General features: G+C 60.6%; 14 protein-coding genes across 14 annotated transcripts; 6 read left to right on the top strand and 8 right to left on the bottom strand.

Annotated features, from left to right (window-relative positions):
- Positions 1–33: 33 nt before the first annotated feature.
- On the top strand, positions 34–1,034 carry SPRG_07118 (uracil phosphoribosyltransferase; the record flags this gene model as incomplete). Its single annotated transcript, XM_012345915.1, has 7 exons — positions 34–197; positions 248–293; positions 341–470; positions 519–626; positions 673–759; positions 809–882; positions 942–1,034. The coding sequence occupies 7 exons, from the start codon at positions 34–36 to the stop codon at positions 1,032–1,034; spliced, it is 702 nt and encodes a 233-aa protein (XP_012201305.1).
- Positions 996–2,687, bottom strand: SPRG_07117 (hypothetical protein). Its single transcript, XM_012345914.1, has 2 exons — positions 1,618–2,687; positions 996–1,568 (listed from the first exon to the last, which is right to left on the bottom strand). The coding sequence occupies exons 1-2, from the start codon at positions 2,680–2,682 to the stop codon at positions 1,089–1,091; spliced, it is 1,545 nt and encodes a 514-aa protein (XP_012201304.1). The 5' UTR covers positions 2,683–2,687; the 3' UTR covers positions 996–1,088.
- A 503-nt stretch (positions 2,688–3,190) lies between these two features.
- SPRG_07116 (hypothetical protein) lies at positions 3,191–5,553 on the top strand. The gene is made up of 13 exons (XM_012345913.1): positions 3,191–3,414; positions 3,464–3,840; positions 3,887–4,067; positions 4,111–4,263; positions 4,305–4,400; positions 4,447–4,562; positions 4,620–4,676; positions 4,725–4,774; positions 4,819–4,916; positions 4,961–5,137; positions 5,186–5,227; positions 5,282–5,379; positions 5,428–5,553. The coding sequence occupies exons 1-13, from the start codon at positions 3,207–3,209 to the stop codon at positions 5,527–5,529; spliced, it is 1,755 nt and encodes a 584-aa protein (XP_012201303.1). The 5' UTR covers positions 3,191–3,206; the 3' UTR covers positions 5,530–5,553.
- Positions 5,554–5,981: 428 nt separating this feature from the next.
- On the top strand, positions 5,982–6,889 carry SPRG_07115 (hypothetical protein; the record flags this gene model as incomplete). Its single annotated transcript, XM_012345912.1, has 3 exons — positions 5,982–6,241; positions 6,266–6,769; positions 6,823–6,889. The coding sequence occupies 3 exons, from the start codon at positions 5,982–5,984 to the stop codon at positions 6,887–6,889; spliced, it is 831 nt and encodes a 276-aa protein (XP_012201302.1).
- Positions 6,890–7,244: 355 nt separating this feature from the next.
- Positions 7,245–7,812, bottom strand: SPRG_07114 (hypothetical protein). The gene has a single exon (XM_012345911.1). It carries the CDS (start codon positions 7,788–7,790, stop codon positions 7,296–7,298), a length of 495 nt encoding a protein of 164 aa, XP_012201301.1. The 5' UTR covers positions 7,791–7,812; the 3' UTR covers positions 7,245–7,295.
- A 573-nt stretch (positions 7,813–8,385) lies between these two features.
- SPRG_07113 (thiamine-phosphate pyrophosphorylase) lies at positions 8,386–9,184 on the top strand (the record flags this gene model as incomplete). Its single annotated transcript, XM_012345910.1, has 2 exons — positions 8,386–8,788; positions 8,854–9,184. 2 exons carry the CDS (start codon positions 8,386–8,388, stop codon positions 9,147–9,149), a joined length of 699 nt encoding a protein of 232 aa, XP_012201300.1. The 3' UTR covers positions 9,150–9,184.
- SPRG_07112 (hypothetical protein) lies at positions 9,184–9,991 on the bottom strand (the record flags this gene model as incomplete). The annotated part of the gene is made up of 4 exons (XM_012345909.1): positions 9,184–9,398; positions 9,453–9,545; positions 9,593–9,694; positions 9,743–9,991. The coding sequence occupies 4 exons, from the start codon at positions 9,989–9,991 to the stop codon at positions 9,201–9,203; spliced, it is 642 nt and encodes a 213-aa protein (XP_012201299.1). The 3' UTR covers positions 9,184–9,200.
- Positions 9,992–10,019: 28 nt separating this feature from the next.
- SPRG_07111 (hypothetical protein) lies at positions 10,020–10,830 on the bottom strand. Its single transcript, XM_012345908.1, has 3 exons — positions 10,649–10,830; positions 10,420–10,608; positions 10,020–10,374 (listed from the first exon to the last, which is right to left on the bottom strand). The coding sequence occupies exons 1-3, from the start codon at positions 10,784–10,786 to the stop codon at positions 10,057–10,059; spliced, it is 645 nt and encodes a 214-aa protein (XP_012201298.1). The 5' UTR covers positions 10,787–10,830; the 3' UTR covers positions 10,020–10,056.
- Positions 10,831–11,783: 953 nt separating this feature from the next.
- Positions 11,784–12,386, top strand: SPRG_07110 (hypothetical protein; the record flags this gene model as incomplete). Its single annotated transcript, XM_012345907.1, has 1 exon — positions 11,784–12,386. The coding sequence occupies one exon, from the start codon at positions 11,784–11,786 to the stop codon at positions 12,384–12,386; it is 603 nt and encodes a 200-aa protein (XP_012201297.1).
- A 37-nt stretch (positions 12,387–12,423) lies between these two features.
- SPRG_07109 (hypothetical protein) lies at positions 12,424–14,114 on the bottom strand (the record flags this gene model as incomplete). The annotated part of the gene is made up of 9 exons (XM_012345906.1): positions 12,424–12,577; positions 12,629–12,798; positions 12,843–13,046; positions 13,088–13,129; positions 13,183–13,258; positions 13,306–13,358; positions 13,411–13,659; positions 13,713–13,827; positions 13,876–14,114. 9 exons carry the CDS (start codon positions 14,112–14,114, stop codon positions 12,424–12,426), a joined length of 1,302 nt encoding a protein of 433 aa, XP_012201296.1.
- A 690-nt stretch (positions 14,115–14,804) lies between these two features.
- Positions 14,805–18,051, top strand: SPRG_07108 (hypothetical protein; the record flags this gene model as incomplete). Its single annotated transcript, XM_012345905.1, has 14 exons — positions 14,805–14,879; positions 14,938–15,069; positions 15,121–15,302; positions 15,352–15,532; positions 15,584–15,691; positions 15,740–16,108; positions 16,150–16,254; positions 16,301–16,500; positions 16,555–16,707; positions 16,755–16,869; positions 16,916–17,251; positions 17,308–17,394; positions 17,441–17,671; positions 17,716–18,051. The coding sequence occupies exons 2-14, from the start codon at positions 15,025–15,027 to the stop codon at positions 18,049–18,051; spliced, it is 2,448 nt and encodes an 815-aa protein (XP_012201295.1). The 5' UTR covers positions 14,805–14,879; positions 14,938–15,024.
- Positions 18,052–18,419: 368 nt separating this feature from the next.
- SPRG_07107 (hypothetical protein) lies at positions 18,420–19,155 on the bottom strand. The gene has a single exon (XM_012345904.1). The coding sequence runs from the start codon at positions 19,084–19,086 to the stop codon at positions 18,496–18,498; it is 591 nt and encodes a 196-aa protein (XP_012201294.1). The 5' UTR covers positions 19,087–19,155; the 3' UTR covers positions 18,420–18,495.
- Positions 19,156–19,421: 266 nt separating this feature from the next.
- On the bottom strand, positions 19,422–20,028 carry SPRG_07106 (hypothetical protein; the record flags this gene model as incomplete). The annotated part of the gene is made up of 2 exons (XM_012345903.1): positions 19,902–20,028; positions 19,422–19,858 (listed from the first exon to the last, which is right to left on the bottom strand). Exons 1-2 carry the CDS (start codon positions 19,981–19,983, stop codon positions 19,422–19,424), a joined length of 519 nt encoding a protein of 172 aa, XP_012201293.1. The 5' UTR covers positions 19,984–20,028.
- Positions 20,029–20,773: 745 nt separating this feature from the next.
- Positions 20,774–22,410, bottom strand: SPRG_07105 (hypothetical protein; the record flags this gene model as incomplete). The annotated part of the gene is made up of 4 exons (XM_012345902.1): positions 22,178–22,410; positions 21,815–22,124; positions 21,143–21,766; positions 20,774–21,097 (listed from the first exon to the last, which is right to left on the bottom strand). The coding sequence occupies exons 1-4, from the start codon at positions 22,315–22,317 to the stop codon at positions 20,774–20,776; spliced, it is 1,398 nt and encodes a 465-aa protein (XP_012201292.1). The 5' UTR covers positions 22,318–22,410.
- Between the last annotated feature and the right edge of the window lie 54 nt (positions 22,411–22,464).

Raw genomic sequence — 22,464 nt, 5'->3', positions numbered from 1 at the left:
TCTGAATTCGCCTCCTCCTCGCAAGCGCCCATCATGAAGCACTGCGCCGATGCTGCCAGCCTTGGGCTACCGCCCCATTCCAAGGTCATCGTCGCGACCCATCCCGTGCTCGCCCACAAGCTCACGAAGCTCCGCGATGCCAAGACCGATGCCAACCTCTTCCGCCACCTCCTGCGCGAGATCACGTTCTACCTCGGGTACGCTGCCATGCAGCGTTGCAGGAGGCACATGCATGGTCTCTGGGTAGCTATGAAGCAACATCGGACCTTGCCGTCATCCCCAAGAGCATCACGGTACCTCGCGCGCTAGCCATGGCACAGTACCTCATCACGCCACATAGACTCCGTTGGGACCGCACCAAGGCGCAGAACTCGCGTCCGTAGTCGCGCTTGTGCCGATTCTTCGCGCGGGTCTCGGCATGGTCGAACCCATGTTGGACTTGCTTCCGAACGCTCGCGTGCATCACATTGGTACGCCCTACGATACTATGGCAACCAGTGCAGTCATCTGGCGTGTAGGCATGTACCGCAACAAGAACTCGTTGCTGCCGGTCCAGTACTACAACAAGCTGCCGCACGACTGCAATGTGGACGTTGCGATTATCTTGGAGCCGGTCATCGCCACCGGTATATGACTTTCGCCGGCACGTGGCTCTGCATGGCACTCGTGTAGCTGGCACTATCATTGCGACTGTCGCTGTCTTGCACGCATGGGGCGTGAACCAGATCAAGATCATTAGTAGCATTGCCTCCAAGAATGGTGCGGTGTCTAGCCATGCCAAAGCCGTCACATACGACGACAATGGTAGGCTTGAAGGAGCTCTTCGCCAAGCATCCTGGCGTCGAAGTGATTGTGGCCGCGATCGACGAGACGCTCTCCGAGGTCGGTTCTCTTGACGTACTAGCATTCCCGTGCATCATCGTGCATCTCTCTATGTACAGGAAGGCTACATTGTCCCCGGTCTCGGCGACGCTGGCGACCGCCAATTCGACACGGTCGCGCACACGGGCTTGAAGCGCAAGCTCAACGAGTAAGACACTCCATGCGTGGTGTCGTATTCACAATACACAATCCTCTCTTCTTCGAGCTCACTTCTTCGCGAGCAGCACCTTGTTGGATGCAATCACCTTGGTGAGCACGTCATCTTGATGCGGCTGGAGCTCTTGGAATGGCCGGTCCTTGATCTCAAAGAGGAACGGGTCGACGACGACGGCGTCCTTCTCGAGGCCAAGGAGCTCTTGCACGACGGCCGCGCCGCAGAACGGCACATAGCTCTCCGAGTAGCCGCCTTCATGGACAAAGACGACGCGGCCGTCACAGAGAGTCGCCGCCGCCGTCTTGAGCTTGGCCGCCATCGCCCGGAAGGTTTCGCTGTGCGCCATCATCTGCGAGAGCGGGTCGCAGTACTCAGCGTCAAAGCCCGACGAGACGAGGATGAAGTCGGGCGCAAAGGCGTCCAGCGCCGGCAGCACGACGCGGTCGAAGGTCGCCATGTACGCGCCGTGGCCCGAGCCCGGCGGCAGCGGCACATTGATCGTGTAGCCGGCGCCCGGTCCAAACCCGGTTTCCTACAAAAAAATTTTGTTTCGTATCAAGACAACGACATGAATCATCTACCTCGATCCAGCCCGAGTTGAGCGGGTAGTTGCCGGCCTGGTGCACCGAGATGAAGAGGACGCGGTCGTCGGCTTCGAAGGACGCTTGCGTGCCATTGCCATGGTGCACGTCGTAGTCGACGATTGCAATATTCCCGATAAGGCCCGGGTACGACCGGAAGAGGTGGTAGGCGGCGACTGCGACGTTGTTGAAGATGCAAAAGCCCATGCCCTTGTCCCGGAGCGCGTGATGGCCCGGCGGCCGAACGAGCGCATACCCGGCGTCGACGTGCTTGTTCATGACGGCGTCGACAAGCGAGAGGACGCCGCCGACGGCCAGCGACGCGATCTCAAAGCCGCCGCGCGAGAACTGCGCCTCGTCGCCCGCGTCACCGCCATTGTCGAGCCGGCTCTTCTCGCGGATCGTGTCAATGTAGGCTTGGGTGTGGTTGAGGAGCAGGTCGTCGTTCGTCGCGGGGCGCGCACGGATGATGGTGAGCTTGTCGAGGAGACCGCTGACGGCGAGGAGGCCGTGGAAGCGGCGCTTCGTCTCCGGGTGCTCCCAGTGCGTGTACGGCTGCAGATGCGGCGAGTACAGATGTGGCCACGGTGCATGCCACATGAAGAGTTCTTCGCACACGTAGCCGACGCGGCCCATGGCGCTGCCGTTGAGCGGTACGATGATCGACGGCACCGGCGGCAGCGGCGGTGCCACGGCCTTGAGCATGGTGGTCGGCAGCGGCAGCGCCTTGTGGCCCTCAAAGAACTGCTGCTTGCCTTCGATGGACGCGGCCTGGTACTGCTTCCAGATCTCTGCGTGCTGCGTTTCGTGGTGCTTGCGGTAGTTCTCGGGCCGGAACGGGATCGCAAACGTCTTGTGGTTGGACGTCTTCTTGCGCTTCCGCGTCTCGGCGTCAATGTCTTCACGCCCAAAGTGCGTACAGAACTGGCAGCGCACGCAGGACACGTCGTTCTTCTCGTTGTAGTCCTCGATCTTGAGCCCATACTCGAGCAGGTGCTTGGGCTGGAACGGCGTCAGGCGCGGCTTCTTCGCCGGCCCGGGCCCATCGCCGCCACTCTCCGACATTGTGGTGCTTCCGGCCTTCCAATTAGACTGGCCGAAACCGGATAGCGCCACAAGGACGCGTTTAAACGTGGTTTAACAACACGTTGAACAACGTGGTTGATTAGGTGTGTCGCACAAAGACTGCCTTTTTTTGCGACTCGAGTGCGTGTGTGTGCAACTGAGAGGACCACACGCTAGAAAGACGGCAGTTGGGACCATGCGAGCCACTGCCTCGACCTTCTCTGCCATCCCACCACGTCGTGCCCAAGAAGAGCAGGATGCTTTAGGAGACTGGGTCATCATTGCACGAGCTCCTGCGTCCAGTAGATCGGTCATAACGCAGCAGTCCTTGCATATCTACTACGTATCAGTGTTTCAACTCGATTCTGGTGATGTGTGATGGCAGTGTTGTGCGCGCTTTTCACGAGGCGTCGACTTTAACGCGTTTTATCAACTGTTTAAACGCAAATAACCTACCGTATGCACCTGTGGAATCGCATCCGGATACCATATCGAGTTTGACAAGTCGGATCATTTTGCGCGGGATGGACCCGTGGAAGGAGTACGTCGGCGCGCTCGCGCGGGCAGAGGAAGCGGCCGGGAAGGAGGCGAAGAGCTGCATGGAGGATGAGCTCGGGAAGCTCATGGACAAGGAGAACAACCTGCTCGCGCTCCTGCATGAGATGGACGCGCTGGGCGACCGCGACGACGATGGCGTCCGCGCGCTGCGCAAGATCCATCGCCACGAGCTCTGTACGGAGACGTGCCATCGAACGAGGTGCATCATGGCCGTGCTCCGTAGGCAAGGTCCGCTCCGACATCGAGCGCATGGGCGCGCCGAAGAAGCCCCTCGTGGACTACGTCGTCGGCCATGGCCAGCGCTTCTTGACGATGGATGACATTACGGACGAGTGGGCGACCTGGTTCAAGCCTCCGCCAAAGGAAGATCCACCTGCGCCCAAGCGCTTCATACCGATGGTCAAGCCGCCCAGTTCCGTCGCTGTCGTTCCAGTGCAACCGCCACCGGTCAACCGCCCGTCGCTTCGAGACCTTGGACCCAAGCCGTCGGTCGAGGACGAAGAGACATACCCCCAGCGCCGGGGACTGCGACCACCTCCTCGGGACCAAGCACCGCCCCGCGGAAGCAACGCTTTCATCACGGCAGGAGAGAAGCTGCAGGTAGCGCTGCATCGACGACGACCTATCTCGGAGCATATGGCTGTAGACGGACGAGCGGGATGGCAACACCAAGGACCAAAATCGCCGCCAGCACGGAACCAGCAGCGGTGGCATCAAGGGCTACCACCCCATGAACCCCAAAGTCCTCTTTCCCAAGAGCAATGGTGAGGCGTCGCCACCGCGCATTAGCAAGCCGTTCCAGCCGCCGGATGGCAGTCGTCCGCGAGGTGCGCTCGGCCAGTGGCAAGGGCCTTATGCATTTGCTCACAGGCGCGCATGCGACCAATACTGGCGCTTCGGCAGCGCCCGTCGAGCCGGAAGAAGACATTGATCCGCGCCTTAAGAGCTGCGACCCCGAACTCATCTCCAAGATCGAGCTCGAGATCGTCGATGCGGGCGATCCGATCTCGTTCGATGACATTGGTGCGTCATGCTCAAAGGCACTCCATTCATAAGCTCTGTAGCGGGTCTCCATTTTGCCAAGAAATGCGTCAACGAGCTCGTGATTTGGCCAATGGCACGACCTGATATCTTTACGGGTCTCCGCAGCTTGCCCAAAGGTATCAAGTGTCAAGTTGTGAACGCGACGAGGCTCACATGCGGTAGGCTTGCTCCTCTTCGGCCCGCCCGGAACAGGCAAAACGTTGATCGGAAAGGCGATCGCGACGCAGTCGGGCGCAACGTTCTTTAGCATCTCCGCAAGCTCGCTTACGAGCAAATGGGTATTCCTACGACCATCCACGATACCATCCCTCCAAGCCCTTTCCTCGTGGTGCTAGATTGGCGAAGGCGAAAAGCTCGTGCGCACCTTGTTTGCGGTCGCGGCCGTCAAGCAGGTTGGTTCTCGTCGCGCCATTGTGGCCCTAACCGGCCGCGTGTTGTAGCCGTCCGTCATCTTTATCGACGAGATCGACTCGCTCTTGACCCAGCGCAGGTTCGCCATGATGTGCTTACAAATGGGTGATATTGCTTGGTCAGTTCGACGGAGAACGAAGCGTCTCGGCGCATGAAGACAGAGTTTCTCGTCCAGCTGGACGGCGCAGGCACCAAGTCCAAGGACATTATCCTCGTTGTCGGTACGTCGTTGCCGCCAAAGCCGTGCAGCATGCCTACCCTGCAGGCGCGACGAACCGTCCGCAGGAGCTTGACGAAGCTGCCCGACGGCGCTTTGTCAAGCGTCTCTACATTCCATTACCCTCGGCGGAAGCCCGTCTCGACATGGTTCTCCGCCTCCTCGCCAAGAACAAGCACCGTCTGGAACAAGTCGATATGGATTACATCGTCGAACGCACGCGTGGTACTTCACAGATTCGCCTGCGACAAGCTCCTATCGTGCCACGTGTAGGCTTCTCGGGCGCCGACGTCCGGGCGCTGTGCACGGAAGCAGGTACACCTTCCTCTTGCTCCGCGTTGTAGTAGTCTCACTGTACGGTACGACTAGCCATGGGTCCCATTCGCAACTGTGATGATATCCGCACCATGGACGCGGCGCTGGTGCGGCCGATCGAGCGCCATGACTTTGACGCGGCGCTGCGGGGCGTACGCCTCCATCTTCGGACCGAGTCATGAGGCTAAGCAAATGGCTAGGTGCGGCCGAGCGTCTCGGGGAAGGACCTCGAATTCTACTTGGAGTGGAATGCCGAGTTTGGGAGTTACCAGATCGAAGACACGACCAGCGACGTCAACTAACGTTCCATGCGACCTCTATCTGTTTAGTTAGTCGTCGAGTTAGTCACTAGGACTGATGTGTGACACGCCATTTATCGAAGGCGACCAGACGAGCTCAAATTTTGAGGCTTGCAAACCGTAAGCAAAGATAGATACTCGCACTGCCGTCGGTAACCGCCGCTTCTCCCGCGTCGGATCTATCTATCCAGAGGATAGTCCACGCGGCCGGTCTTGCCTCGACGCCTATGTAAAAGGTATGGTGGCCAAATACGTCTACTATCCAACGCCTCGTGGATCGTGGCGAGGTACTATCCAGTGGATGCGGTGCGCGCTGGCGGTTTCGCGTTGAGTTTCAGCACGCCGCAAGAACGATTTTGATTGGACAAAAAGAAGATCCTTCGATAAAACAGCGTGTACTTGCGTTTTGTATACCGCGCCGATTCATTCTGGATTTTGCGAAGACGCGGACGAGGATGGCCGCGCCGACGAGCAGCAGCAAGTATGGCAACCTCTCCATGCGCAACATCATGATCCGCAAGAAGCTCGAGGAGCGCAAGCGCTTCGACTCGGCCGACTACGCCATGCAGAAGGCCGGCAAGCCCGCGCTCGAGATCGCGACCGCCATCGAGAGCCCGCGGGCGGCCGACGTGCTCTCGCCGGCGCACCTTGGCATGGTGGCGTTCCGCAACAGCATGGTGGACACGGACATGACAGCCGAGCCGAGCATGACGCTGTCGCCGGCGAGGTGACAAACAAGTGTGGCCAAGGATGTCCCGTCCAAGTACGGCGCGCTCACGGCGCGCAACATCATCTTGCGGCGAAAGCTCACGGACCGCACCAAGTTTGACTCGGCCGACTACCAGCTCAAGAAGCTCGGCGTCACGTCGGACGTGATCGGCGCGGACCAGGTCGATGTCGATATGACAGCAGGCAACGACGACCAAGACGTCGACATGGGCAGCGGCGCGACCATGTCGCCACGCGTGACGATGGCCAAGCCCCAGTCGCCGCGCCCTATGTCGCCCGCAATGCCAACGAGCCCCTCTAACAAGTATGGCAAGATGTGCGCGGCCAACATTTTGATCCGGAAGAAGCTCAAGGAGCGGAAACGCTTCGACTCGGCCGACTACTCGATGGAGCGCCAAGGCAAGAAGAAGGCGTCGATGGAAGACGCGACCCCTGTACCGTACCTCCAGGCAACGTCCATGGAGACCTCCGACTCGGACGTGCACTCGCCCGTGACCAAGCAAATGAAGCTCACGTCGATCGACGCGCCCCGATCGACAGCCGGACCGACCTGTATTCGACCGCGAGCCGGGTCGCGGGCCGGAATATCTTTTTACAGCGAAAGCTGCCCGACCACTTCAAGCCGTCGTTTTAAGTCGACCGCCCACTACGTCTGTACAAGCCCGCGTAACTAACCCACATACAAACTGTCCTTTTGATTTTGCCCTTGGCTTGCCATGTATACCACGTCAACCTCGCCATGGAGGAGCATGTTGTTGAAGATGATGGCCCGGGACAGGCGCATTTCTCGCGCTTCTATATTTGCAGCCCCGTCAAGAAGCCATGCGTGATCCTACGGAGTGATCGCTAGTCCGAGCATGAGCCCTGACGTAAGCGCCGATGTCATCGTGCGCATACCATGATGGTCGCTTGGCGTCGTCGAGTCCACCTCGCTGTAGTATGAGCCGCTCTGCCATCGCATGCCGGTCGCCTTTCACCGGGAAGCTCTGCTCTCCACAAGAATCGTTTTACATGGACTTAAATACACACATGCCATGCCACTAGCTCGTCGCCAGCGACTTGGTCTTCTTCCAGACGCGGATCGGTCGCGGCTTGATGGACGGGAGCGAGAAGCGTCGAGTTACCAGCGGGCGCTTCCGCGGCTCAATGTCGCACATTTCAATCGTTCCCAAGAGGGCAGCGAGCTCGCAGATCAAGTCGTTGGTCGTGACCGGGCTCGCGTCAAAGACCTTTCGCCGCCAGTGGTGGATGGCATTGCGCCACGCGAGGAGCGACGCGAGCGACGGCGCCGCGAAGCGCAGGGACACGACCAGCTTGTGCTTGCGGTGCAGCTCGATGCAGAACTGGTGCGGCAGCACGCGCGCCTTGCACGTCACGAGCGCCGTCGCCGCATGCACGGTCTCGAGGTCGTAGCTCGCGAGGAGCGTCGTCCGCGCGGCCGAGTAGAGATGCAGCTGGCCCTCCTCGAGCACGAGGCAGCGGATGTCACCGATGGCTTCGTTGCGCGAGTCCACGTGCAGCAAGAGACCTTCCATGCTCGAAGCGGATGGGCACGAAATCCAGACTGGGAGAGCGCAAGGTTTCGGCTTGGGTGTCAATCTTCCGTCAGCGCAGCGCAGAAACGCGATATTTAAAGGAGTGGACCGGGATCTAGACCGATTTAAACGATCCCATAGCGTTGCAAGCAAGGAATCGATCTGCTTCCAGCGAAATGGCAGAGCGGTTTTCAATATTCAGCGGAGAGGAAGAAGTCGCAGAGGAAGGAGCGTCTCCGCCAACGCCCGGCGGAAGATGCTCGGCAGGCGTAGGCGACGGCCGCGCGATCGAACCTTGTCGCCAGCCTGCGCCACGCCAAAGATACTACGAGGGACGTATCCAATATAAATCAGTCCTGGTCGCCAAGGATAAAAACACGCGTCTTAAAATGACCTGAGCTTTGCCGCCGTCGATAGCCCGCTCTTCAAGGGCATCGTGCACGACCCATGCACTCGACGCTGCCTATTGTACAGGCGACCTTTCATAAACTAGCCCTTTACGTCCTTTGCGGCAGCCTGACGGGCGCTTGTTGAAAAACCATTGGGTGTTTTTAGTCCACCGCCACCTTGTGGTGGCCACGCACCACGCAAAACCATGTTGGCAGCCGCCGGTCGCCAGACGCTCGCGAAGCGACCATGGCTCTACTTTGTGACGCCGAGCCTCTCGTCGACAGACGCGATCCTTCCGCTCGTGGCCAAGGCCATCAAGGGCGGCGCCAACATCATCCAGCTCCGCAACAAGACGTGGCCCGCAGAGGCGCCCGAGCTCTTGGCGATGGCGACCGCCTTGCGTGATCTCACGCGCGCGCACGACGTCCCGTTCCTCGTCAACGACCACGTGGCGCTCGCACTCGAGGTCGGCGCTGACGGCGCGCATATTGGCCAAGAAGATACGTCGGTTGCCGATGCCAAGGCGCTGCTCGCGGCAGCCGACGCGCGTGACTTTATCCTCGGCGTCACGGTGCGCGATGCCACCCAAGCCACCATCGCTTGCCAAGGTAATGCTTCTTGCTGTGCATGATACTCTGCGACTACGATGTGCTCATGATGCTACTACTTGTAGCCGGTGCGTCGTACTTGGGCGTCGGACCTGTCTACTCGTCGAGCACCAAGGCCCACGCCAACAACGGCGAGACCATTGGCATCCGCGGCCTCGAGAGCGTTGTCGAGACGGCCCGCGCCTTTCACGTACCCGTCGTCGCTATCGGCGGTATTGACGCAAGCCGGGTACAAGGCTGCATGCAGGCCGGCACCGCCGGTGTCGCCGTCGTCGCCGCCATCAGCAGCGCCGCCGACGTCACAAGTGCATCTACCGCCCTCTACCGCAACGTCGCATTGTACCACCGCGCGTTGGTCTAAGCTGAAGCACATCGCTCATAGAGAAGATACACGTGCGTCGTTGCAGCTGTCTTAGGGGCAAACCGGATACGAGCAGTTGAGCGATGGCTCTTGCTGCAGCCACTTGGTGCGGCCCGACGGCAGCGTGCAGCGCTTGACGACCGAGCTGCACGTGCGCTGGCGCGTCGGGCACGGATCAAAGGCGCAGTTGCGGGCCGCGTTGCGGGCCACGACCATACCGTTGGCGCAGACCGACGTCTCGTTCGTGCACTGGATGCCATGTCAAAACAAATCCTGTTTCTTCCAGTGGATGGGACCTCGTACCGCGTTCGGGCACGGGTCAAAGGCGCAGTTGCGGGCCACGTTGCGGACGACGCGGCCGCCAAGAAGACAAGCCTGTGTGTCGTTCGCGCACGTCTAGAGACCTTCGTGTGAGCGAGTTGAAGGAACGGCGTTGATGGCACCGAAAGGGGGCAGGCTCGAAACGTGCAGTTGGCCGCCGGATCCCGCTCGAGCACTGCGCCGGTCGGACAGACGAGCTGCGCTGGCAACTCGGTGCAGACGCTCTACGCCGCTTCTATACCGACGCGGATGGGAATGGAATGGTGTAGTACCGGCGGGCGGTCGGCCGACGTCACGTCGCATCGGAGGTGCGTGCAGTTGTTCGCTGGGTCGCGGCCAACGACGACGCCGTTCGGGCACTTGTAGCCGTCGTCCGCGCAGCCGTCCGTGGCATTGGGGCAGGGACGAAAGGAGCAGTTGCGGCCTGCGTCGCGCGTCACCGTCGAGCCGTCGAGGCAGAGGCGCAGGTCCTCGTAGCAGCCGCGCACGGCGACGACCAGCGCGAGGAGGACGAGGCGCATGGTTCGCCGATCGCAATCTTCGCGTTCGTCGGTTGCAATAGGGATATTAAATCTTATAGTAAATCTTAGGCCTGAAACTTCTGAAGCGTTTTCTCGGCCAGCGCACGGAGCGGCTCGGACGTGAGCACGCGGACGAGTTGGGAGAGCATCGGCAGCACGACCGCCTTGTCCTGGGCCAAGATGGGCGGGCCCGCGAGCAGCAGCTGCAGCAGGAGCGTGACGCACCGGGCCTCGGTCTCGACAGTGGGCGGCCGGCACCACTCGACGAACAGCGGGATCTTCTTCTGGTACGCGTCGCAGAGCAACTTGAGGTCGCTGTCGCTAAGGCCTCTGGCCTCGAAGGACCGCTCGATGGTATAGACGATGCGCGCCTTGTCGGTGGGCTAGAAGCATTGCCATGAGACCTCGGCAGCCGAGAGCGAGCGTACGAGCAGCGTCGCCTTGTGCGTGGCCCCGAGCTCGAGCAGGTGGGACAGCGACGCCGGCAAGCACGAGCCATCCTCCGCGACCGACTCGTCGATAAAGTCGAGGACGACCTTGGAGAACTGGCGGTCGTCCAGCATGACGTCGGGCAGAAGCTGCTCTTCGTACGCAGCCTTGTTGAGCGCTTTGGCACTCTACATGCTGCTGAGCGCGCAGCGATGCATGGCCTCGTACCTCCTGCGTGTAGGGATGCGTCCCGAAGACGTCGATATGCGCTTCCACGAGCTTGTAGTGGTCCGCGGCCATGTCCTGGAACGCGCGGTGATGGACCGAGAGGAGCTCCTCGAGGATCTCCTTGCACGTGGCGTCCATGCTTCCGCGCTGGCAAGCTGCGTTTTATGGGCCCTCCACCTCGCTTCATTCAATCCGTGTATGCAACGTCCCACAAATGGGTACGGGGCCCCTCGTTTCGCTGGCGTCGACGGTAATTTTGGAAGAAAACACCGTCTATTTGCGATATGTGTACCGTACATCATGGGAGATTTACGGTGGCTCGGATCGTTCCGTCGACGGGAAAGCAATGGCAGAAGCTGCTCTAGAGCGTTGTCGAGGCAACCGAACTTCGCCTGGGCGCTTCCTGGGCCCTGCGACGGTTCTTGACGGCGTTGACGAGCAAGGAGTAATGAACCCAGCGTTGAACCTCACGCCAACGCCGAGACCTTTGCCTACGCTGGGGTTGCTATGGGAGCTAGCACTTGGTCGTTGGGAGTGAACTGCGTACGGTAGAGTTGCTCCATAGACACCGCGGTGGACCTCACTCGGCGAAAATAGCTCGCACCTGCTACTATACCGCTGCGAAAACAGTAAGAGGACCCCTCCAACGACGAACGCACGCCATTGATATCTGAGGCGTCGCCGGGCCTTGCTTGCCTTCTTGCCTCAGCTCAAAAGCGACGACGCTGGACTTCCGACGCTGGGTGCAACGGCACCCAAGGGTCAAAATGCTTCCGCTGCAAGGACGAGACCAAGGTATAGCTCTTGGATGTAGGAGTTGGTCGATGACCAGAGATAACGCAAGATCTTAGTGACGTCCTTCAATACTGCACTGGAATGCATCGGTAGCCAGGAGATGGGGATCGCAGAAGTTATTTCCGGAACGACCCCGCCCTCCGCGCGTTTGATTGGTGCATATGCACCAATCCCGCCTCGCGTTTCAATTTTCGACCAATCGAATCGCATGTATCTTTGGGCGGACCAATCGCAGTAGAAGAAGCAACTTCCTTGGACCTGCCAAAGAAGTTGCTTCTTCGCAGCGCGTCATGCCCGTCCGTCATCATCTCATTTCCTATTGCTACAGATGCAGACGACGATGGCACCAAACGACACGGCCGCACGGGGCTGCCCGTTCCGAGCCCAGCGCCTTCCGTCGCGCCACGTCATCGACGTCCCGACCACGACGCGGCTGCTCTACGAGATTGGCGGGCCTGGCCGGATCCTCGAGTTTTGCGTGGCGTTCTACCTCTTGGCCTTTGCGGACACCACGCTTCAAGCGTTTATGTATGAGAACGACGGCGCGGTCGCCCACGGCGAGCGGCTCTCGCAATGGATCGTGGCCCAGATGCAAGGTACTGGCGGCGGCGGGTGCCAGCACGCGTGGGCCGCCGCGCACCACCGCGCGCGCCACTGCGAGAAGCGACCGGCAACAGTGCGCGGTGCATGCTTCAGCGTTCGCGATGCTCGTGCGTGGATGCGGCTGCATTTCTGGGCCATGCGCGAGTGCGGCTTGGACCGGAACCACGCATTTTGGACGTGGTACGTCCAGTTTATCCACGCCAACATTGGACTGCACAACTCGTACGCCCCGGGGTACACGCACCTCGACGCGGTCTGGTCCACCGACGCGGCCAACGTCGCCGCCTACCGCGCCGCCAAATGCACCATGACCGACCTCTGCCCTAGCCTCTACTGCTAAGAACGACACGCGTCTTATTTAACTCTTTCGTCTCGAGCTACAAGTCGTCGTGCAACGCGCGCGGTCGAGAGAGGTGCAAAAAGCCGTCGTCCGTGGTCGCGTCGGTGTACACCCGGGGCACCGCGCTTTGGTCCAAGACGGGCATCCAGAGAGCCCACGCGTGCAAGATGTCTCCGACGCTCATAAAGTACCTAGACAGCGAGCTTGACGTGTCGTCGTTGTTTGGAGCAACGTCGTCGTACCGACGATCCCCGCGTAAGATCGCGTCGACCAAGAAGGTGTAAGCCGAGTCGTGGCGCGTTGACGCCGGCGCAAGCCGCATCGGCGACAACCAGACCCACCCGATCGGGAGCTTGACCTGTGGCGCAATGTCGGCACACACGTCGATGACGATGCCTTCGTCACGACCCTTCTACACGAGCCGTTCACGCACGCAGTACTCATGTTGGACGAGACCTGAAGCACGATGCGCACGATACAGTTGGGCACGTCTCGCGCGTGCCACGTCATGGTCGTCGACCGGTCGGCGACGGCCTTGGCCGCTGAAATCCCGATCGAGGTGGACGGTGCATGGGCAAAGTGGACAGCGGCCGCGGTCGCCGTCGTCGATTGCGTCATATTGGCGTGTCGCACGTACGACTCGTACTGCCCATGGACCACCTACGACCCGGGATGAGGGCAAGCGAACGCGGCGCGCCGACCTCTTGGAGCATGAGCGACTGCGTCACGGCCCGTCGGTCGTCCTACAGAATGCCCGCTTCGTTGGTCGCGATGGCATTGGCAGCAAGTAATTTACCTCGGTGGACGCCCCCGCAGCGTGCAAGAGCAGCACGGTCAAGTGGTTGACCATCACGTCGCGCACAATACCGACGCTAGCCAGCATGGAGCCTACGCCCACACAAATCTGCCGTTCATGTACCTGTTGAAAAACGCTGTGCGACCCTCACACGTCTCGGTCTCGCGCATGTGGATCTACTCGTCCCAAGTACACTAAGTAGAGTGGGCGAAAAGAAGATGTGACTACACCAAGGTGCGACGCGGCGCGAAGCGACCACCAGTGGGCGTTGGCGCTGACAAAGGCGTCGAGCCCGCGGACGCTCGCCTTGCCGAGGTAGTGGTCGATCAAAAACAGCTCTGACGCGTCAAAGTCGATGGCAAGCGCTGCTGCCAGCGCACGCGCGCTCGCCACGTCGCGACCGAATGGCTTCTCGATCACGACGCGCAGCCACGGGCGCCCGGCGTGGCACAGGTGCGCGTGGATGAACGCACACGTCTAGATCGCAATCAGCACCACAGCGCGTGCTTCTCAGCAAGATATGGTCGCACGGCTTGGAAATACGTGGGCGGGATCGCAAGGTAGACAACAAGGCCGGCGTCCTGGTGCCACTCGGGTCGGGCCGCGAGCGCCGCGTAGTCGGCGGCCGTCGACAGCTGCGCGTAGCTAGGAGACGCATTACGACGCTATCAACGAAGGCCAACGAGATAGCACTGTAGAGGAAGCGACGGCGGCCGGATCGAGGCGAGGCGCTGCGCAGCGACAGCCGGCGGGTCCGTGCCCGCCGCCCAGAGCTCGATGTCGTGGCGGGCGTGGAGAGCCTCGAACGCAGGCCAGAGGTATTTCTGCGCGAGGTTGCCCGTGCCGCCGATGACGAGGACCTGCGTGCGTGCGTCGGTGCTCGGCCAGCAGCAGCTAGCGGCGACGACGACCGCGACAAGCAGGCAGCGCATGGTTGAAGCCCTTGACGTATTCGGTATGATTTTGACCAATGGCAAGGCGGCATTTCGTCGCATACAAGATCCCATATCGTTGAAGTGGGCTGCCAGAGTGCATTAATTCGCCCATGTTCCAGCGGGACGCCGACCTCAAGCCCGGCGGGAAGGCCGCGCTCGTGGAAGCGGCGCGCTTGAAGCGCGACGAGCGTGAGAAGCGGCGCGCCATGGAGGCCCATGTCGTGCTGCTGCAGTCGCTCGCGCGGCGCTGGCTGAGCACGCGGTTGACGCTAACGACGTGCCGAGCCGATCTCGACAGGAAGCTCGCCGACGTCGCGACCTTAGAGAGCGTGCTGCAGCGCCAGATCGTGCTTCCATGTGCTGCGCTTGTGCCTATGCTCCACGCCGCCTTCTTCATCCTGCGCGCCGGGTCGATCGCCGCGCAGGATGTCCCGCGCCTCCTCGGGCTCGTGCAGCGCGTGCACACGAACTGGCGTCTTGCCGACCGGCAGTGGGCAGCGGCCTTTGCCGACGTCCCGATCGACCTCGTGCGCTACCTCGTCCTTGCATGCCTTGAGCTCGCAGTGTATCCTAGCGCAGCACCCGCGCTCGCGTTGGTCGATGACCTTCTTGGCGCCTCGGTACCTGTACTACGACCCGATACTCAACTCTGACGACGACATGCACGGGATAGATAGCGACTCGATCGGCAGCGCAGCGTGCGCTCGGCACCTTCCTCGCGCAGGGCCGCTTGCTGCGTCCTTGGGCGGCGATGCCACCACCGTACGACGACCATTTTCATCTCCTTTCCATCCAGTTGATATCTTGATACGATGCGTAGCTGGCTGGTCTACTGCGGTCCGTGGCGCTGCGCTCGGAGGTCGTCTCGACGAATCTCTCGTCGTTTGTTGCTCTCGTGCTCTTCCTCATGACCGACCTCCCCGACGCCCCGATTGCCACGCTCCTGGCCGAGGTTTCGATCCTCGATGCATTGCACTTTATTACATTTTTTGACGTGGCGTAGGTGCTGACGCTGCCAGCGCTCTCCGAGACACTGCCATCAAGCGCGGTCGCGACCCTGGTCACGCTATGGCCTCGCCTTTTAGCAGCGCCGGTGGCCGACGCCGCCGCGCTGCCGACGTCGCCGCTTCCGGGGCTCGAAAGCGCCATCTTCCTCCTCGCCAACATGCTCTGGATCGCATCCCTGTACGTACTCTGTTGGTTGTGGGTGACGCTAAAGTTGGTTTTTGAACAGCGTCAACCTCGAGGCGTCGATGCCCGCGTTCGTGCACTGGGCGTGGACCATGCTGCAGGTCGTGCCCGATGCGACCTATGGCGGCATGGCCTGGGTCCGCGTCTCGGCGTCGCACTCGGTACCGGCGCCCGTGCCACCGGCCGTGACCCGCCACCTCCAGTACCTCTACAGCCATACAATGGTAGGCCTAGGCTCCTCACGACACGAGCCCTCGCTGATCGAGATGTAATAGATGCAATCGCTGGTGCCCCGGGGCTTTCGCGTGGATGCGACCAAGATCACCAAGCCACTGACGACGACTCTACCGACGCCGATGCTGCCCAATGCGATCCTGAACGAGGTACTATCGTCCTCCTAGATAGATAGCCCAATCCTCGTTTGGAACTAGGAAAAGTTTGGCTTTGGCAACATTGCGCAGCAGTCGGGCTCGTCCATCTGGAAGCGGTTCTGGCACCAACCGCAAAAGTGGGCCACCAAGCTCTTTGGCGCGTCGTCGCGGTCCAAGGCGCCACCGAGCAGCCTTCGCAGCACCGAGAAAGGGGAAAACCTTGTGCCCACTGCGTTTGATAGCACTCTCTTCATCTCTCTCGCCAAGCTCTATGGCTTGTTTCTCTTTCGCTGGACGCCGCGGGACGCCAAGGTGCCGCATGCGCTCCTGAGTGCGCTCGCCTTCTTCAAGGCGCTAGACGGCACGTCGCTCGTCACCACCTTGTGGCTCTATCTGCAAGAATCGCTCGACCTCGCAGCCTACGCCGAGGTATTCATCGCGTCTCGATGATGGTATCTGAGGAAATGCAGACAACGGCGGTGGAAGCGACGACGGCGGGCGATGGGGTCGGCAACGTGCTCTTCCTCTTTGTCCAGTGTTACAACCAACTCTTGGTCGTGCTCGACGACGACGAGGTATCTTGATACTTTGATACAATCCGATGGCGTTGGACGTGGATAGATGTACGACCGTATGTACCCGCTGCCGCTGTTTGAGGTCGAGCGCGTCGTGCTCTTCTTCAAGCCGATGCTGTTCCGCGCCTATGACGCGCCGCGACGCATCGACAGCTTTGGCGACCGCATCGTAGCCGGCGCGACGCTGCTTCTGCAGCAACTCTACAACCGCTGCGCGCGCACGCCGTTCTGCAACGTCACGAGCTGGTTTCTAAAATGGACGTGTTTCGTCCACTGTATAAAAAAGCTATCGTGGAATAGGGTCCTCTCCGACATGGACGGATCGGCGGTCCTCGAGCGCATCCTAAAGAACGAGCCACAAGCGCTCTCATTGGTCCAGCACATGCCCTACTTGCTCCTGTATGCGGACCGCGTCCGACTCTTCGAGGCCTGGGTCCGTCTCGACCGTGCACAGTAAAATCGTCTGCTTGCCCATGGATGATGTTGACAAATCGCACTAGGCACCAGGCCCCGGACATGCCGGGCTTCCGCATCAACATTCGCCGCGGGTACATCCTCGAGGACGGGCTCACGAAACTCAACGTCATCAAGCGCGATCTCAAAAAGAAGATTCAGGTACTACGATGTTTGAGAAAAATCCATACTAAGATCAATGTATCAGGTGCACTTTATCAACGCGGCGGGCAGCGAAGAAGTGGGTATTGACGCCGGCGGGCTCTTCAAGGAGTTCTGGACCGACCTGAGTGCGCTCGCGTTCGACCCCAACTATGGTCTCTTTAACGTGACGAGAGACCAGCTCTTGTACCCGAGTCCGCACTCGGAAACGGTCCACCAGAGCGACACCCTCCTCTTTGAGTTCCTCGGACGCATTCTCGGCAAGGCGCTGTACGAAGGTCTCGTCGTGCAGCCTCGCTTTGCGCGCTTCTTCCTCACCAAGCTCCTCGGGCGCCCCAACCTCTGGCACGACCTTCCGTCCCTCGACCCCGAGCTCTACAAGGTTTTGTTTTGTTTTGTACGATCCATGTTTCAATGTTTCAAGCACGACGGAGCTAGAACCTTTCGTTTCTCAAGAGCTACGAAGGCGACGTGGCTGACCTCGGGCTCTCGTTCAGCATGGACCAAGACTGCTTTGGCGTCGCCGTATGTCCGCCCTCGTCTCGATTGATACGTTGATACTTACTTGTAGAAACACGTGGAGCTCTTGCCGGGCGGCGCGACGACGGCCGTCACCAATGACAACAAGCTGCGCTACGTGCATTTGATGGCGCATTTTTACCTCAACACGCAGATCCAGCGGCAAAGCGCTGCGTTTCTGCGTGGTCTCCAGGACGTGATCGACGTCAAGTGGCTCCACCTCTTCAACGAGCCCGAGCTCCAAGTGCTCATTTCTGGCACGTCGCAAGCTCTGGACGTGGCGGTAGAGGCCCATTGGCGTATCGCGATGACGATGTTGGTGTCTAGGACCTCAAGCAAGCAGCGACGTTCGCGGGCGGATACTTTGGCCACGACAAGCGCGTGCAGTGGCTCTGGAAGGCACTCGAGAGCTTCTCGCCCGCGGACCAGGCGCGCTTCCTGCGCTTCGTCACGTCCTGCGAGCGCGCGCCGATCTTGGGCTTTGCCTCGCTGCATCCACCGTTTGTCGTGCAGCGCATTCCGATTGCAAAGGACGACGAGAAGCTGCCGTCTGCGGCCACGTGCTTCAACACGCTCAAGCTACCGACGTACTCGAGCTACAAGGTGCTCCGGGAGAAGCTCTTGCTGTCCATCAACGCCGGCGCGGGCTTTGAGATGACGTAGCCGACGTGGCTGAAGTCGATATATACTTACGTCATTAGTCGCATCACCGAGCAGTTCTTATAGAATTACCTAGTAAGCTTAGTTGGTAGTTCTTATGGTGGACGAGTTCCTAGCAGTCTAGCATTCAAGCTGTCTAGTAGGGAGGCATCAAAAGACCTTGCTTGTGGACCGACATTCCTTGTACGCGATCGTGGCGATCGTCCGTCGTGGTGTTTAAACGCGTTAAAGAGGCGGTCGAGGGTCTTGGCCTGTCTCGAACCAGGGGTACATAATAGGTACCCCTGACTCGAACTCTCTCGCACCCTCGGCGACGACCGCGCGTCCATCTACAGGACTCGACACCTCCGCGGGCTCCACGACGGCAAGACTGGCGGCAACAACCTTACATCACGTTAAAGAGCACACATCGGATTAACGCGTTGAATTAACGCAACGAGGAGGCGCTTAGACCGTGTAGGCCGGGAGCGTGTCGGCCGGGCCAAAGCGGCACTGGCCCTGCGTGTACGAGCCGACCTGGGTCGACATCTGGGCGATCGTGCAGCAGCCGCAGCAGAACGAGCAGAGAAAGTCTTCGCATTCCGAGCCCGGGATCTTGAACATGACACGGATCTTGGTGCGGACCGAGGCGATAAAGATGACGTAAATGAGCGAGACGAGCGACGCGAAGAGGCCGAAGTAGGTCAAGTGCCAGTGGCGCAAGTCGTCGAAGCCCCACTCGTTCTGGGCCGCGAGGCTCTCTTCCCACTCGGCCTGGGCGTTGACGTCGAGGTTGTTCAAGACAAACTTGGCGACGACGAGGAGGAGCGCGACGATGAGCACGCGCGTGTAGCCGCCGTAGACGCCGACGCGCGACGCGATCTGGGCGAGCGAGACGCACGGGCAGCACCAGGCCATGAGCGTGTTGGGGCAGAAGCTCTCGAGGCAGTCGAAGATGCCAGCCTTCCAGAAGACGCCCTGGTGCACGGGCTCGCCCTGGGGCACGGGCGCGTACAGCACGGGCTGGCCCGTGAGCGGAGCAGATTCGGCCTTGGACATGGTTGCAACTGGTGGAAGATTCAGGTATGACCGCTACGTTCTGACTGGCAACGGGGTGAAGAGTACGCGAAGTTGACCTGTTATAAGGGCGCACGCGGTTACTTTCTCGTCATGTCGGTCTCACGACGTTAATTTTCATTCAGCGCGAGGTGATAGGGGCGATCTCATTGGCTCGGCCGACTGCGACATGGGCGCTTAGTCAGGTTTCTTGAGCTTCGATCAGCCAAGCAGCTGCAGATGGGCCAGCTGCGACCGGCTGCAGCCACTCACTTGGGCGGTCGATATCAATTCATTGAGAGATATATCACTCCCAAGATGCGATGTGGATTCGACACTTAGACGCAGTAGCTCGGCAGCGTCTCGCGCGCGCCAAAACGACAGACGTCCGGCGTGAACGACTCGACCTCGGCGCCGAGCTGCACGAGCGTGCACCAAAAGCAGCAGATTGCAGAGCCATGGTCTTCGAGCTCGGATCCAACGAGGTCGTACAACCCGCGCACGCGCGTCCGGATGGCGCCGAGGACGATTGCGACCGAGAGAAAACTCAAGAAGGAGAGGGCTTTTAGATGGTGGGAGCGAATGGGGTCGTCGTCGCGGACCGCCTCGCTCATCATGTACGAGAGCAGCCCCGCCTCGCTCATCATGTACGAGAGCAGCCCCGCCACCAGCAAGGACCCGACACCGCACAAAACGCGGTGGTAGCCGCCACAGACGCCGACGCGGGCTGCGATCTGCGCCAGAGCGACGCACGGACAGTACCATGCCATGAGCCCTAGTATGTACGTAAACGCACGCTCATGCTCGGATGTTGGTACCGTTGGGGTAGAGATTCGTGCAGGCAAAGAGACTGGCGCGCCAGGCGTTCGGCGGTGCTAGGATTAGGATGGGAATCGCCATCGGAACGGGCTCTGCGAGGGGTGGCGCGGCTTCGGCATGCTCTCGATACATTTTCTGTGACCGTCGCCAAGGTCGTGGCTCCAACCAAGAGCTCCATCTTCCAACGACCACCACCGGAAAGAAACAAGGTGGCGCCCCAGCTTTGCGCCCAAGTACGTAGTACGTACTAGGATCGCAGAGTGGGATCCCGCAGCGGAGTACGCTGGGAAGTCTGAGTCGTCGCGCGATCCTCGCAAAGCAGCCGCCTGGTCCCCAGCCATCGGCTTCAGAGTGCGTGTACGCAAGAGTGTATGTGCTTTTAGTGGTCGAGTGGCTTGGCCCTCGGCGCGGGTAGCTGGCGTCGAGTCGGTCGACGAGGAGGCGGTCCGTTTGATCGCGCTAGCTGACGCCGAGCGTAGGCGGGCGCAGGTGGCACAGCATATCATCTTGGGCAAGCTATCGGCGGGGGAAACTAACGTGGTGCCGACGGATCGGTCAAGGTTACTCTCCCAAGATCGCCACCCGCATGCATTCCGCGCCAGGTTGGTTGAAAGAGTTAGTCGATGTTTGAAGCCGCGTCGCCCGTCGACTCTATGCACCAACGCTGTAGCTGTGGTGCAGTACGTTTTCTAGTCGAACAGACGCGGTCTAGTACATTCGAGCTCCTGTACTAGCTCTCAACCCCTTGAGCGCTGCGATGCGTACGACCAACTGCGACAGCTGTGTGAATGGCGACGCGGTATGATCACTGGTACTATGATGCACAGAAGCGTTCAATAGAACAGGGTGTTACGAAGCAGCACGCTCGGAATCAGTCGTTGTGTCGGCGCGGCGGCGGGCCTCGCGGTGGCCCCCCGCTGGGCGGCCCCCCGGGGGGCGGTCCTCGCGGCGGCGGGCCGCCCGGTGGCCCCCAGAAAGGTGGACGCATGCCACGACCGCCAAACGGCGGCGGCGGCCCGCCATAGCCCGGTTGGAAGCGCGGGCCGCCGCGGCTGCCCTTCTGCAAGAAGGCCTGAAAGTCGTTGTGCACGGACGCGAGGAGGTCCCGGGACGCGGCGCACGCAATGCGAAAGCTCTGCTCGTTGGCCGCCGAGACGAGCAGCACGAGCGGCTCGTCCGCGTCTTTCCCATTCGACTAGCACATCGCCGTGAGTATCAAAGTATCAACCCATGTCGGTACCTCGTAGCCGGAGCCACGCCCGCGCAGGCGCACCTTGGCGTTCCCACCCGCATCGGCAATGATGCGCTTCATGTACGACCCGGCGGGGCCGATGATGCGGCGGACGGGGCCAAACTCGTGGTCGGCTTCGATGCCCACAGGAATCTTCTCCAAAAGCTCACCGGTTGCCGTCGTCGTCGTCGTCGTCGTTGTCGTTGTTGATGGTGGTGCGGATGTTGTCATGGTCGGTGGTGCCGTCGTCGGCGCACCCGGCATCGTCGACGGATCGACGGGCGTGAGCAGCTCGCCGTTGGGCCCGAGGTTGGTCGCGCCGCAGCGCTCGGCAAAGACGTTGGCGAGGGCTTGCGTGGCGGCGAGTGTGAGCGGCCCGATGCGAATCCCGCGCTCGAGGCCCGGAAGGCTCTTGAGGTGGTCGTTGAGGACCGGCGGTGCGTTCAACACAATCTGAAATCGGACTTGGATCGGGAACGGTGACGGAACATTCGGGCTGTGCGCAAAGGCGTTCGGCACCATGTTGGGCACGATCGGCGTCACGGCTTCAAACATACCGAGCACATGGCGGTCCGACATGTTGAGCAGAAAGAGCGGTGCCCCGGGGCGCACGTTCTTGGCCGCCACTTGCTCCTATGCTGAGGAATCAGTACATCGGATCGACCTGAGATCTTGTCGTACGTGGTCTTTGGCCAGCCCAAAGAGCATGCGCCCAAACACTTCGTCGATCGTGGTACCGTTGCACGCAAAGACAAACCCCGGGAGGTTGACCTGCCACCGGTGCGCGGGCGGCGCCAGCGGAATTGACGGGTCCACAAAGCCCGCGACGGACTCGGCCGCCATGCGGCGGCGCGTCGCGAGCTCGAGGGCGCCGCCCGGCAGCTTCATCTCGTCCTCGACCGATTTCAGGTGCAGCCGGATCATCGGGTGGAAGAAGAGCTTGTGCATGAGCCCATGGCCGCACTCCTTGACGAGCGTCGCGCCGTTGAGTCTACACCAGAGATGACAATATTGTACACGCTAGAGACGATATAGCCATTTTACGTCTTGGAGAGCGGCGTGTCGGTCGTCGTCGGGATCGTGTCGGCGGTCTCGTACGGGATCTCGGCCGTCCGGAGCCACTGCACGCCGATCGCATGGCGCCACTCGCTGTGTGGCAGCGTACTTGCATCCAGCGGCGTCATCGACGCCTCGTCGGCCGGCGCAGGCGGCAGCTGCGTGACGCGGGCGACGCACTGGATGTGCAGACTCGGGCTCACGGTCAGAAATACAAACACCTACACCGGTCCATGACCCTCCATGCGTCGAGATCGCGTTTTCTCTACGTGATC

Source organism: Saprolegnia parasitica (genome assembly GCF_000151545.1).
Source record: "Saprolegnia parasitica CBS 223.65 unplaced genomic scaffold supercont2.26, whole genome shotgun sequence".
Taxonomy (NCBI): Eukaryota; Oomycota; class Saprolegniomycetes; order Saprolegniales; family Saprolegniaceae; genus Saprolegnia; species Saprolegnia parasitica.
This window is presented reverse-complemented; position numbering and strand designations above follow the sequence as displayed.